Source organism: Solea solea, chromosome 13 (assembly GCF_958295425.1).
Source record: "Solea solea chromosome 13, fSolSol10.1, whole genome shotgun sequence".
Taxonomy (NCBI): domain Eukaryota; kingdom Metazoa; phylum Chordata; class Actinopteri; order Pleuronectiformes; family Soleidae; genus Solea; species Solea solea.
Window position 1 is genome coordinate 12,224,708 of NC_081146.1, and position 15,183 is coordinate 12,239,890.

At 40.4% G+C, this 15,183-nt stretch overlaps 1 protein-coding gene across 1 annotated transcript in view; it reads left to right on the forward strand.

Annotated features, from left to right (window-relative positions):
- Window positions 1-2,013: 2,013 nt before the first annotated feature.
- Window positions 2,014-15,183, forward strand: part of col14a1a (collagen, type XIV, alpha 1a) — a 131,652-nt gene continuing 118,482 nt past the window's right edge. Inside the window, exons 1-2 of the mRNA XM_058646975.1 lie at window positions 2,014-2,202; window positions 4,316-4,416. Of these exons, the coding sequence (XP_058502958.1) occupies window positions 4,338-4,416 (79 nt within the window). The 5' untranslated portion in view covers window positions 2,014-2,202; window positions 4,316-4,337. The remainder of the gene's footprint in view (window positions 2,203-4,315; window positions 4,417-15,183) is intronic.

Genomic DNA, 15,183 nt, shown 5'->3' on the forward strand with positions numbered 1-15,183 from the left:
TAGATTTTAAGTCATAACAGCAGTGTGTTGTTGTGTGTTTGTTTGGTGTGTGTGGTCTGCTCCAGGATGAGCAAACAGATGAGGGGGAAAGAGGATGACAGACGGACAGGAAAGGAGGAAGAGGCTGAAAGAAGAAGCAAGGAGGAAGGAGGGAGGAGGACAGAGAATCCTTATCCACTTGATTATAGTGTTTATGACATCTGGACAGTTGTTTAGCTAAGGCATACCTGCTGTGTTTTATCTGTGTGTGTGTGTGTGTGTGTGGTGCCCCAGGGACACACCTGGAGTGTTAGCTATTTGGTGTTTCAACTCAGCCGTCAGTCACTGGCACATTTCACCAGCCTGTTTCTCATGACTTCCATCCCTCCCCCTCAGGGTCACAAAGTCTCTCTGTCAGAAGAGCTGAGTGTATGAACAGGATTACAAAGAAAGAACAATGACTACCGCCGCCCCCCTTTTTTTTTAAAGAAAGTGTTGGTAATGAACAAACTTAGACTTAACAACATATATAAGTCTTCAATTCTGACAAATTGCTGGGAGTTTTATCACTCTCACATTTGTCCACTTCCAACCACTGAGACGAGAAGAGCCCACTCTTTTATTTGTTTATTAAATAGGAGACAAGAGGTGGTTAGCAGCATAGCTGAAAGTTAGAAACTTTTACTTTTCATTTTTCAGAAGATTTGACAGGCCTGTGTAATATTATACTAGATTATGGTGAGGTAGTGTCAGCTGTGTCTGCCATTATTGGGCGCACGCCATGTCCAGAAAAGTGTCAGCCACATTAACTTGCCGATCCCTGTTCTACATATTTGTTTGTCTGAAGAGAGTTACTTTAAATAAATAGACGGGAGTGGGTGGGGGTCACCAAATCCCAACCTTGCAGAGGGCAGCAAAATGCTTAGGTCCGGCCCTCAGCAAGTAAATGTGGTTGAGGGCCAATTTTTTTGTAAACATTTGAATTTTGGGCCAAAACATAGTATCTTCATCAGGAAAAGTGCTTTTAAACGTCTTCAGTTAGAAAAAAAAACCCACGTTTGCTACCTTAAACTAACAATAATGTGGACGTTGTCTTTAATCAGCAGCTTGTTGCAAAGACAAATGTGTGTGACATACAAACTCGTACTGTTCATATTCATTGTGCATCTTTCAATATTTAAAAATCACTGCTTCTTCTTTGAGCCAAACACATGCAAGTAGTTATTTTACGGACATTTACTCCCAAACCTGGCCGTCCATGACAACAACAGTGTTTTATTTTTATTTTTCAAATCAAACATTTAATTTAAGTTAACTGTCAATTCTAGCAACAGAATCTGTTTGAATTTTTCAAATTAAAAGCTCTGAATTCATGAAATTAGATTTTTGTGTGAAGATAAGCAATTCATTTAAAATCAGATTTATTAAATAATCTGCTGGAGCCAAGATACTGATGCTGGCGTGCCAGTTTTGGCCCATGGGCCACCAATTGCTGACCACTGCTGAAGTCAATGTCCAGCACACACTATAAAAATGACCAGATTTTCTACAGCTGTCTGGACTTATTAAGTTGGAAAAACTCTGAAGTGATGAATGGCTTTCAAACTAGTTAGATGGTTTCTGTTCCAATCTCAAAGCGCACACAGGACACGGTCTCAGCCAAACACCTGCTCCAAGCGCACACAGAGCCATATTCAGCCGGACTTTTTGATTTTATTGTATATATCTTCAAAAAAACACACAAAAAATACGAGTTTCGGTGATGACCATGTGGCTCCTTTATCGCCACAGATGTCACATGTGCCCCACAAGGCTCGTGGTTTTCGCGGAGCCGCACTCAAAGGGGCCCGAGGGTCTGGAACCTGAACCTGGCAACGCAAAGCTTTTGCGCAGCGGCACTGGGTCTCTCTCTCTCCCTCTCCCTCTCTCCCTCTCTCTCTCTCTCTGAGATGATCCCGGGCACAGGAAAGGGGTTGGGACATTAAAGGAGGAATAGCTGGAGGGAGGGATGGTCGAATAACGAGGAGAAAAACACCCACTCCGGACTGACCGAAATTATATCCGGTGAGAGGGAGGGAGAGAGAAAGAGAGAGAAGGGGGGGGGGAGAGAAATAGAGAGAGGGACCCTTTGGGAGGCACCAGCAGCAGCAGCAGCAACACTCTATGGTATTCTAAGGATTTCCTTTGGGGACAGGAGGACGCTTTGAATTGATGCCTGGAGAGGTATGAAAGGCGATTTCATTCATAGTGTGGACGTCTCAGGTGCAGCAGCGCTGGACTGTTTTTGATCGCAGCGACTCAATGTGAGGCGATTTGACAGTTTGACCCAAATGTGCCTCAGAATCGGATCAAATAGCAGTTAGTAGCACTTTGAAATGATCGATGGATCCTTGGATGCGGTCAAACTTGGAAGAATAAAATAATTTGTGTATATATATATATATATATATATATATATATATATATATATATATATACATTTAAATATATATTTAAATGTGTTTAAATGTATATATATATTTAAATGTAGTTCATAGAGAGCTTTATAGAGACATTTATTGTAGGATAAAATAACCCTTGTCTTTGGTGGTGACACAGTCTCGCCGCGTGTTTCTGTGGGTAGAGTTTTTATTGTGATTAATTGCATTTGAGTTTATTCAAAACTGTTCCACAAATAGACTAAAAAGCATGTGCGTGTGTAGACTTCATTGTACTGAGGGCGGCGCCTTAAGCCCTAAAATTAACAAATTGCAAAGTTTAGTTTCAGTTTCCCTTTAAACTTCGAGGAATAGCCATAAGGAAACGTGGACAATGGTTAAACTTTTGCGTGTGAGTTTTGTGATGCGTTTATTAGCATTTTGCGCACAGAGACGAAGATAGAGTATGAGATGATGATGATGATAATGTTCTTGAAACCCTTTTCATTGTCCTCTCCATCCCACTCTCCTCTTCCTAAAAGCTTATTAATATGCACTTTTATTTCCCGGTCTTCAGTGTCTGAAGCAAAAAGTAGCTGCATGTTCATTCAGTGACACTGGCTTTACCTTTGCATCAGACACTGATTCAATTTTGAAATGTATTTTGTTGCACATGCTGTTCTTATTCACAGGACTCACACACAGCCGGCCCAAGGCATAAGTGAACTAAGAGGCTGCTTGGGGCCCCCTGATCACCAAGGGGCCCCCAAAGGTGTCTAGATATCTTTAGATATTTGATTTTATTTTGTAGTTGTTCATTTCGTGTACATACGTCTAAGTTTTAAAAAACAAAGCCATTAAACTGGATTACTTGTTTAATTTAAAGTTCAATATTACCACACTTTGAATACTTTGAATATAGTCTGACACTTTTGTGATTTTACTGCTCTCTAAGGTAAAAAACATAAAACAACAACAACAACAGCACAAGAGTCACACTGGTTTGGTGTAAATAACACAACTCTGCTTAGGGCCCCATAAAGACTTGGGCCGGCACTGGATTCACAGCAAGGTGTGTGAGTGTGAGTCCCCAGGAGAGAAATGATTATATGTCTGCATCCTCCACATAATGAGTGGGAGAATGGAGAGGAAGTGGAGAGGGTCAGGAGAGAAGGAGAGGGAGAGAACACGAAGTGAGGGGGTGAAAGGAGGAGATGAGGAGAGGAGCTCTTGTGTTTGCTCTTGTGGTCAAGCAGTGGCACTCGTCATGAAATGTTCCTTCGCTCCTCTGTCAATCAAACTTCTGTCTGTCCTACATCTCTCTCCTCTCCTCTCCTGTTCTCTTCTATCCTCTTCTGTTCTGTTGTTCCGTTCTCATCTCTTCTCTTCCGTTCTCTTCTGTTCTCTTCTGTTCTCTTCCATTCTCGTCTCTTTTCTTCTCTTCACTTCTGTTCTGTTCTCTTCTGTTCTCTTCCGTTCTGTTCTGTTCTCTCCTCTCCTCTCCTCTCCTCTCCTCTCCTCTCCTCTCCTCTCCCCTCCTCTCCTCTTCTCTTCTCTTCTGTTTGCTTCCCCTCTCTTTTCTCTTCGCTCAAACAAAGTCGTCCACTGTTTCGCCTACAACCGGTTCTGTGTGGGCGTGGAGGCTCTGCCACTGCTCTGTGGTCAGTCTAGACTTGATTTGCTGCTGCTTTGTAATTGCATCAAAGTGGATATTAGACAGGAAGAGTAACTGATTCCAGATCAGTGCCTTGGGGCTGTGTGGGCAAGGTGGGTCCTCTTGACCCACAGAGCGACTGCACAGCTGAATGGCATTCCTGTTGTTTCTGCCATGAAATCCTCCTTTCTTTCGGCGTTTCCCTGCCTTTCTTCCTCACACTTTTCTTACTTGTCTCAGTGTGGCTTCTCATCTCTCTGTGCAGGTCTAGACCACTGATTGTGAGGATGTTGTCAGCGGGGCAGATCAGGTGGTTTTTGTGCACTCCACTGGTGTTACTGGCCCTAGTTTCAGCACAAGTCGAAGGTAAGGCCAGCCATTTATTTCATCTCACTTATAAAGCCCAACATTTTTACCTTTGGTTCTGTCTCCATGTGCAACTTTTCTGCCCTTCTTCCACCCATACCTCTCCTCTCTGACCTCCTCGTATCCTATCTCCTCACCCCAACCACGCTGTGTCTTTAACTGTCTCCTTTTCCTCACTCCATTTTCTGTATTCTCTCTTTGGTGTTTATGCGATATCTAATCAGATTACATTCACTGACATGCCTAAGAGGGGTTTTCAATAAATGTGTTGCAACTGTGTGCTTCAAGCTGTGATGATTTGTTGCTCAACATGTAACACACCAGAGTGCTTTGCAATCAACCTCACCTCAGCAAATAGGATTTAATCAAACTGTTTGTTTGCCTGCTTGTTGACTGCTTTGTCTCTTGTCACGGATGTTAAAGGTCCAAACAGGGAACACACTTTTTTACATACATCATGTTACGACACCATTATGCGGCTATATATCCACTCCTCCTCTTCTCTGATAATTTAATAAATCATTTTACTGGCTTCAGACCTGAGAGCTGCGCTACCCACTCATCTTTTCACAGACTGCGATCACGACGCTGAATGTTACTATGTCAACTTCTAGTTCTGAGACTGAGAGAGTTCCGCTTAGTGAAGTATATATTCAGATTGTGTATATTCAGATTGTGTATTTGCTATAAGGTTAAGAGCAGATTTTTGGATAAAGATCGTATTTAAATGGCCTCAGGGGACACTTTAACAATCAGCTGCTACTGTTGCTGCTGGTGTGTGTGTGTGTGTGTGTGTGTGTGTGTGTGTGTGTGAGTGAGAGAGAGAGAGTCTCATATTACCTCCAGTGTGCGCAGAGTCTGAGGAGCACAGAAGTGGCAGAGAAATGAAATAAAAATTGTTTTCTTCTCTGATGTTGTTGTTTAAAATCAATAATCCACATATGACAGAAGCCTTGTATTGATCTGTTTTTACAGCTAAATTAAAAGTGGATTTCCCCCTTTACAAATAGTGATCTTTTGGAGGCTAGTTTTTGATTCAGACCCATTTTACTTTAAATCACGGCGCTGCTTTGTGTTTTTTATCGATTGCTTTGCAACAAAAGTAGGAATTTTATTTCCTTCTCTTTCAGTGGTCATTCTTTATCTTTCCTCTTTTTTCTTTGACTTGCTCACTCTTCTGGCGCTATTTCTCCTCAAGTTGTCTCATCTCTTGTTTCCTCCATTCTCTGTTTCTCTGAGAGCTTTTTATTCCAGGTTTCATTAGCAGCTCTGTAGGTCATGTTTTTCATCGCATGCAGACAGAGCAGATGAGAGACAGAAGTGTGGCAGCATAAATTAGACTGGGATTTGATCCCAGTGAATCACAGCAGAATATGGCGACCTCCCAGACACTGTGTGAGTGCATTCTGCTCAATCCCTTCATTAGGGAGCATGTGATAACCATTAGTTTTTGCCTGGCATGTCACTGTATGCTGCAACATCTGGTCAGAGGGGATTAGAGCTTGAGGATTAGTGTGTATTCTAGCATGGAGGATGTTTGTATATACAACACAATTGTCTAGATACCATCAGGAACTCCCACCACTAAAGAGAGTGGGTGAGTGAAGGAAAACCCTCTTCACTGCAAGAAATGAAGCAAATAATTTGGCTCATCAACACATTATTGAAGTCCAATAACATATTTCAGCTCATTCATCATTACATCACTTTAAACACATAGAGATTTTATTATTGTTGTTGTTAATTATTTTGCTAATTTAATTCTTGTACACATTATTGAGCAAGTTTTGTGTGAAGAGAATAATAAAAAACCTACAGAATGTTGTTATACTACACATTTACTCTTCTATTAATGGAGAGGAGAAAATGGAATAAATAATATAACTGGTGTTAGAGTTTTCAAGCCACAAATCTGCCGTCATGTATTTACAACAACATGTTCTGACTGTGACAACACGTCGGGTTCACCGTCATGTTTTGGCAGCAGAGACTGAGCGACATATATATCTTGGGATTTTTTATTTATTTCTTTGTTCCTAATGGACAAACTGAAATTTCAATGTGGTGGTGAATTTGTGTGTCATCGCCAAAATGTCAACCTCAACCTGATGCTAGATGAGAGAGAGATTATGAGATCCAAATCATTAGGATTCATCTGCTGTGGACACTGGATGTTCCTTTATTAAAATGATCCATTGTCTTTATATTAATATTTCAACACAATTCACTCCACACCAGTGAGACCAGAAACACATTCTCAGAAGGATTATTTCTCCTACAAGTCACCTTTCTTCTTTCTTTTTTTTTCTGTTTTACTCTTTGTTTTTATTAAAATCTTTGCAACAAGAACAAAGGACATGAGGTTATCATAGTAACACGATACATTCTTCTCTATACATTGTGATACAGTGTCACACTATCCAAGGTGAAGTGCATATAATACATAATCCACTTATCCACTTCAGACAAAAGTGCATCTCTCCATGTAATAAATCTCTTTAACAATTCCACACCACTGGTCTAGTGTTGGAGGATCAACGTGCAATCATCTACGCTTTCCTGCTACTTGCCAAAAGTATCTTTAACCAAGTATTTATCTCTGTGTAGGACCATTTCAGGACTTTTACCCAGGTGTAGTGTCATAAATGACTAGCCTATAACCACTCCCATTATCCTATATATCTCAGTTGCCACCTCCCTCCAGGATGATTGTATTTTTGGACATGCCCATAAGATGTGGAAATGATTAGCCATAGATCCACGTTGCCTGCAACAAAGGCCCCGGCTCTACGAGTCACCATTATAACGCAAATTGTACACCCTGTCGTGTGCAAGGATGGATATCAAAACAGGATTTAGACAAAATATAATGAAGACATTGAGCCGTGTGCAACACAGTGGATTGTTGCTGTTTTTCTTGTCTTTTCTTTTTTGAGAAGTGGTTATTTTAGCCCTTAAAAAATCAATGAGAAGGGAATTGGGGATTTAGCGAGTTGTGACCTTAGCGGGGGCGGCGTAGCTCAAGTGGTAGAGCGAGTTGTCTTTCAACTTGAACACTAGTCTACATGCCGATGTGTAATTGGGCAAGACACTTAACCCCACGTTGCTCCTGACGGCTGTGTGAATGGGTATGAAAGTGTGAGTGAATGGGTAGAGTGAGTAGTGGTAGAGTGAGTCAACTTGAAAGTTGTGGGTTCGTTTTCCCACCTCCGCTAATCTACATGTGATAGATGTGCTGTATGAAAGTGTGTGTGATGGCAAAACTGTAGTGTAAAGCAGCTTTGAGTGGTCATCAAGACTAGAAAAGCGATATATATATAAACACAGACCATTAACATGTTACCTGTTACCTGCTGTTATTACCAGTGCAGCAGTGACAGGAGCAGCATAGATGCAGCAAATCTGCCAGATGGTGGAGGTTTGTCACTGTCAAATCTGATAACTGGACTCATTGTCAAGCAAAGAGAGTCACTGCCAATCTTTACTTTTCATTGAGTCCTGTTCTGTCGATGAATCACCATTAATCCTTGAGAAGACGCTAAATATGTGTGACTTGTGTGTGTGTGTGGTTATTGGGTGCATACTTAATTATTGTGAGTGATCTTGTTGATTGGCTGACGACCCGGGTCAATTACAAAGATACTGGACTTTTGGTGTTTCTGTGTGAGTCTGCATACCGTCTTGGCGTTCGGTTTGGAAAGTTTGAAAAGTGGAAACTTTCCATGGGAAGTTTGGAACTTATATATAGTTGGTAGATAATATATTGTATCATAATCTTTAGATAAAACAATCACATTTGAATGCAAATGCAGTTGAATATCAGTGCGATTTCTCAATCACAGACACATAGCAAACTACTTCCTGCAGAGCTATTGAGGCCACACCCCCTACAACTGCACTACTCAACCCGCAGCTCGTGGCCAGTTGGTGGCGATAATGCACCAATATGTTGTTTGTCAAACGCCAATAAAACTTGGAACAAGTAGAATGCATCGAAGCAGAGTGTCATGGCTGCCGCCAGTAAAGCTGAACCCAAGGATTTGATTTTATGGAGGTAAATAACAACCCAATTTGCCTTCTTTGCCACGACAGCTGTCACAAAGACTTTAAAGTTGACTATCCACCAGGCAGCAACATAAGAAAAAACAGGATATGTAGTCTAATTAGACATCCTTGTGCTCAACAAACTGTTTGGAGATTCAGCTGTAAAGAAACAAACATGCTAAGAAACATGATTTGCTGTAATGGCAGTCACTTTGTTCACATTTTGTAAATGAAGCATAATTTTGTAATTTGACATCTTTGACAATGATTTGTCTAATGATGTTTGGCCTTGTGCTTTTTACTGTCAAAAAGGTAAATACAGAAAACAGCCACAAATAGTAAATAATATATACAAAAGTATACTATTTAATTAGCAAAACCTCATTTATTTTTATGAACGTCTCACGGAATGGTCCTTGTACTGGAGTGCATTTACAATATTTTGATAATTACCTTGATTATTTACATGTGAAAGTTTCTGGAAATTTACCACGTACTGTGTGTGTGTGTGTGTGTGTGTGTGTGTGTGTGTGTGTAGATGCCTGCCTGGTGAATTAGTATGATACAAAGTGTTGGGCTATAATTGCAGTTATAATGAAAAGGGATTGAAGCCAATGATGAGAAATAATTTATTTATAAACAAAAGCGAGGGTGAGATGGAACAACCTGTTTTGAATATAAAAATGGCCAAATCATCCAAACCTTGAGTGCCTCACCCGCACTCTGCCACTGCTGCTGATGGTAATCCATCTTGTCATTATCATCAGCCTTTTTGAACTAAATGAAGCACTGGATCGTGGGAGATGTGATGTGCGCGAGTCTCTCTAACTTTGCCCTCTTGTTTTTGACGAGGCCTGTAGATAATGTTCTGTGATTGTAAATAAACAGTTAATTAATGGGAATATATATGAGCTGATGATTAATTTTGGCATGATTTTATTTTGAGGATTTGCATGAATTGATAGATGAATCACAGATAACCAGTTCACTTTACACTAATGCTGTTATACTGCTGTGACAGAGGTGGCAGCCAGTTCCTGTGCGATATAAACACTCTTCCATAAATCACAGCGTGCAGTACAGCACAAAGTCTGGAGTACGTACAGTAGTTGTGAACTTGCTTCCTGGATTTCTTGAAAAAAATCAATGGTAATCCTTTTACCCTCTTTAAAATGTTTTTTTTTTTTTTTTTCTTTTTTTTTGAATAAGCTCTTATTTCACCAGAAATGAGATAGACTTGTCTGTAATCAAAATTAGTAGTGGACACAGCTGATTATTATAATTGTGTTTTCATTTATTGCATTCACTGAGTCAATCTGACGAACTTCTGGGTTTCTTCAAAACAGTTTATGTTGAGAATATAACTTGGTGAGAAAAATGTCATCATTAATGAAAGGGGAGATGGGCAGCTCCAAAATAAGACTCGGTAATTGGCAGTTCCCCCTTTAAATTCATAATTTAATAACTTCCCAGTATATTAGCAGTGACCTAGACCTTGAAATTGAGTGTGAAAGAATAGCAGACCCTGGTATTCAATATTGCATTCTCATTTTATGTCAGTCATGTGCTGCAGAATTAGTCAGGGATTTTATGGTGATATTTCCTGGTTGGCAAGCGTGTAAAATATGATGGCTTTGCTGCACATGAGGATGCATCAACCAACACTCTCTTAATATTCAGCCTTGGTTCTGAGGAGAGTTTAAAAACACACACACACAATGCAGCAGAGACACGAGTGTTGAGAAAAAAGGCATTGCTTACAAAGGTAAAGTGCTAAAAGACGTGAAGAAATGTGTTGAGCCATCAAAGGACAGGAGTGGGCGCATAAAAGGGGAAAAAGAAAGGATAAAAGCTCAGAAGTGAAGACAAGGGAAGAGGAGGGGGAAGGGGACGAGACTTTAAACACAAGGACACGAAGACGAGACGTAATAAAAGACAAATGTTGCACGGGAGCAGCAGTGGAAAGGAGATAAAAGTGTGGAGAGGTGGAACGAGAAAGAGTGGATTTGTGTTAACCGCTATCTTGGTGAACAGTTCTTGTAGTGACAAGGCTCCGACCTCTTCAAACGTCTCGTGCGGTTGCGCTGAATGGGCGCGCATACACACACACACACACACACACACGTGCACGCACACACGCGCACGCACCATCCCTCATCTCCCTCATGTATGGTATGTGGTATCTTGTGGTGACAGTACAGCCCAGTCGTTGTCATCCATAAATCCTCAGTATTAGTGAAGCTACTGTAGCCTGAGTGCTGAGTGCAGTTGGCATTCGGCTTATCTGGAGCGAGGAGGGGAAATAAAGCAGGGGGAAATGAACGCTAAGGAAGAGTAAAAGAGAAGACGAGCGAGGGGGGGGATGAATCAAAGTATGGTAAAAAAAAAAGAGGAGGATAAATGGGTGGAAAGACAGGGATGAGAGAAAAGGGATATTAAGGAGAGGTGGGGAGGGCATAGTCTATTATATATCTATTCGACTTTGAAAACAGCTTTTTCATTCAAAAACATTTCAGCTCCAGGTCTGAAATAACCTGCATCATAATTTGAAATCATGCATATCACAAGACACATGTGTGTGCTGCAACCTCTTTAGCATAATTTCAGAAGGCATTACAAATTAGAAACAACACTGGTGAAAGTAAGTGTATGAACAACTGTTTTGAGACTGACAGCAAGGACACATTGAAATTGAAATGTGCGGCTTAATTTGTGGCTAAAACAACAATAATGACAAAGGATGCCTACATGCAGTGCTGGAGTTTTCAAATGAAAGTGGAGCTGACAGCTTTTCAAACTTCTCCATTTCTGGGCTCAAAATCGTTGGGATAGTGTTTTTAGGAATGATGTGTTTTTACATCAAAACAAAGTAATATGGATGTAGCCATGGAGAGGAAAGGGAAAAGAGAAAAGTTCCAGAAAGCTTAAGGAAGACAAGGGACATGAAAACAAAACGATCAAAAACCATGAATGTAACCATGAAAGTTGAATTCATGAGATTGTTGAGCAAAAAAAGTGGAAGAGGGAAGAAAAAGTGGGAAGAGAAGAGAAGAAGAGAAATGAACAAAGAGAAGGATGGTGAGGCGGATCAGGAGTTTGGAAGAAGAGTTTTTGCAGCAGAAGATCTTTGAGGGAAAGAATGGAGAGAAGAGATGATTGGAGAGGATTGGACAGTAAACAATTATTCATCTGTGATAGATAGATTTCTAATCCTGCGAAGAATAATTCCCTCAAACTATAGGCTTCAAGCTGTGTTTGTGTCGCTTTAACCCACATACATGTAGTAATTCCAGTTCATACTGGTTTGCAAGCTAAAAGACTGTTCTTGTCTACTGTACACTAGGGCTGACGATTTTATTTTGACACACCTAAATCTAATAAAGTCTAATTGTGCTTATTTTGACAGGAGTTATTCTCATTTTCATTCGAAAAGCATAATTTAAAATGATTACTGTGTGATATTTGTGCAGATCTGTGAGAAACAAAGATGTTCTCTTCAGTCTGGTCTGTAGAACAATGTATATAATCGCCTCCTGCGATTAGAAAACTTAATTAGGCTATATTGTGCTTTCAATAGAATTTCGACAAATTGTTCAGCCCTACTGTACATTAAGGTTCAGTTTGAGGAGAGGACATGCTAAATGTCTCTTTAGAGAGAGGATTTCTGTCATTTTCTGGTGGTCATGGTGAATAGTGACACAGACTATTTACTGATGCCAGAATGTGTTGCTAAGCAGTCATCACAGACGTGTTGCCAAATGGCAGGGGCTTCATTTACTGCCTGGCGAGGAACTTATGCAAGTCGCTGCGCTGAGCTCACTGACTTCACTGGTGTAACTCTTTCAAACAGATGACCCTGGTCTGTGTGACATGATGTTGTGCTGTATGTGGATATAAGCTCTGTAAATTTGGGACAACTTCGAACTATACCAGTGTTTCTACCACATTGTTTTATTGTGAGCCACACAGGGTGGCATGAGCATCTTGGCATTTTGGATCGCGAGACAGAGAGAGGGTGTGAAACATAGAGCTCTTGGTTGATATTTATGGCTGAACAGACCCGGTGGTTAGCGGGGTGGTAATTTATATCAGCGCCCCTCGCGGTCTGTGAGCCGCTGCAGTTATTGAAGTCCATATTCAGTTATCATAGTCACTGTCTCTAGAAATGCCCCCAACTTACGAACCATAACGTTATTTATAGCATAAAATAGTCATGGTTTGCCTTTCACCTTTACATAATTTCATGTTTTATTATAAACCAGTCAGTGTATGTAAATGTGTTCATTGACATGCAAAGCAAAGAGCAAGGCATTTGGGGCAATATTCACCCGGTTATTAGTATCCTGTCTGCCTCAGTTCACCTATTATCAAGCACAGCCACTCAATGATACCAGCGTAATAATCTACCTACCGACTTAAATTATTCATAGATTCTTATAGCGCGATGTAATTATACCTTTTCATCCTATGCATTTTCAGGATATGATAAGTGACACTGTGTGATTACTTAAAGAGAATGAGCAAAATGGTATGCGGGTATGCACTGTGTCTGCACGGTGATCAAACAGCGTCACATGAGCTGGTGATGGAAAGTTCAAGAAGTTGTCCTTGGTGGGGCCTTCCATATTTTATGAATGTTTGGAGCTCTGGTAACAATACACAGACAAATAAACACGCTGCAATAAAAGCTGCAGAAGTGAAAATTGGCTCATATACAGTATGATAACACAAATAAAGTCCTTGCGTGTGAGTATGCATGTAGCCATGTCATCAGTTATCTGTTGCACCACTGATGCAGATCCCATATGGTTTTAGTTTATCATATGAATCTACAGTCCACAAAAAAGTTTGGACCTGAAGTGTCAAACATGCCATATTAATCTAACTTATCATGGAGAATTGTCCTGCAGATCTGAATGTACTTTCTGTCTGAACAACTGCAAAGTCCAGAGGCTGCCAGTCAATACCATTAATATTACTGAAAGACAGGAATATCTCCTGTTGTAAGAGTGCTGCAGCGCCTTTAGTAAACTGTGCGTGTAAGTGGGTGAGTGAGAGAGAAGCATGAGAATCCGGCGACGGGCCACAGTTATCATTAGCAAAGTGGAGTAAAAGCGGATTTAACTGACAACTGGGACATGTTTGGTAGCAACCGAGCTCTCAAGAAGGAAACAGAAACTTCAGAAATTACCTCAATGCCGCAGAAAAAGAACCAAATCTTTTTTTCAAGTGAATGCAATATGCTTCATAAAAACCAGACTGTAAGGTGGGACAAGTGAAAAAAAAATACTGCTTCTTCAGTGCAACAATTTTTGTTTCCACTGTGCAGCAATATTTACAGTGGTATGGCCATAAAAAAGGACAAAACACTTTTAAAGGAATACCAGGAATGTCAATAGTTCAAACTAAAAAAGTAATGCACTGGAGTTGAGATGGGACGTTTGACACTGAGGCTCTTTTGAAGCGAAACACTGTGTCGAGGCTTGTGTGTAATCTCTGTGATCATGCGACCGATGACGTTTGACGCTTCATACGTCACGATGAAACACCGGACGTGAGGTGACTGATTAGAATTAGAGATGTTTCATTCGGTAAATGCTTCGGTGTTCCCTCCCTGCGAGACACCTTATTATTACGTGTTCCGTTACAATCACGTTCTCTTAGTGAAAATCAGGAAAATGTCTATGATCCAAATCCAGGGATTGCACAGACCTTCAGTCATAACCTCCAAAACACTGAGATACCTGTCATCTCACCTCCCAGGACAAACATGTCATATCACAGCTGATTAAGACTGAATTTATGGCTTTTGTGTTGGAACTGCAATCACCAAGATGTGTTTGTGGCTGCTATAATTGCAGCTGACCACTAGATGTCACTGGTAGGGTCTGTCTTTGTGGCTTTGAAGCTTCAAACCTTTTTTTCGGCAACAATCAGGAAGAAGCCTCGAAAAGTTTAATCCACTTCATCTTGACGCTGGGCTATGCCGAACAAAACCTCGGCCCCTGGCAGCAACAAACTGTGTGGCCTTCATGACAGTGACTTCAAAAGGCCCTCACTATGTCACAACTCTTGTTTAAATAAAAAGAGGCTCCTCCCATTTAGAGAAATAGCAAATAAGGAACCAATTAACCAAAAGCAGTATTTCAAAATTACACAAAACTACATGTGGACAAAAATAACAGTAAATGTAAATGTTTTCCAAAATGTTTTGATTGTTAAAATGTGCTCGTAAGCTAAAACCGAACATTTACTAACCCCCCCTCCCTAACTGCACATGGCACATTCCCTCAGGAAGCTTCTATAAAACGACTTCTCTTAGGGGGAAACTGGTTTGGCAGTTCCTGATTTCAGTGAAGAGCATGGCCATGCACAGTCTAGTGGAAAGGTGAAAAACCAAGGGAAAAAATACACATAAGAAAAGACATTTAAAAAGCACAGCATGTTGTCATTATATATAAAAATAGATATTGATACACATACACAAGTTTTAATCTTTAATTTATTTTACTGAGTGAACCCTAGACACCTGCCAGCTACATTAAATGTTTGGTGCCTTAATTGAGACAATCTTGTTTCATTTGACAGAGTTTTTGTTCTTATTGTCCCAACATTTGTCAATTTAATTTTTATTAATTTACCTTAAAAATGTGCATAGTTAACACACTGGGTGAAGGACCAACTTAAATGATAAAGTCACTCACTCCTGAGTTAATAGAGATA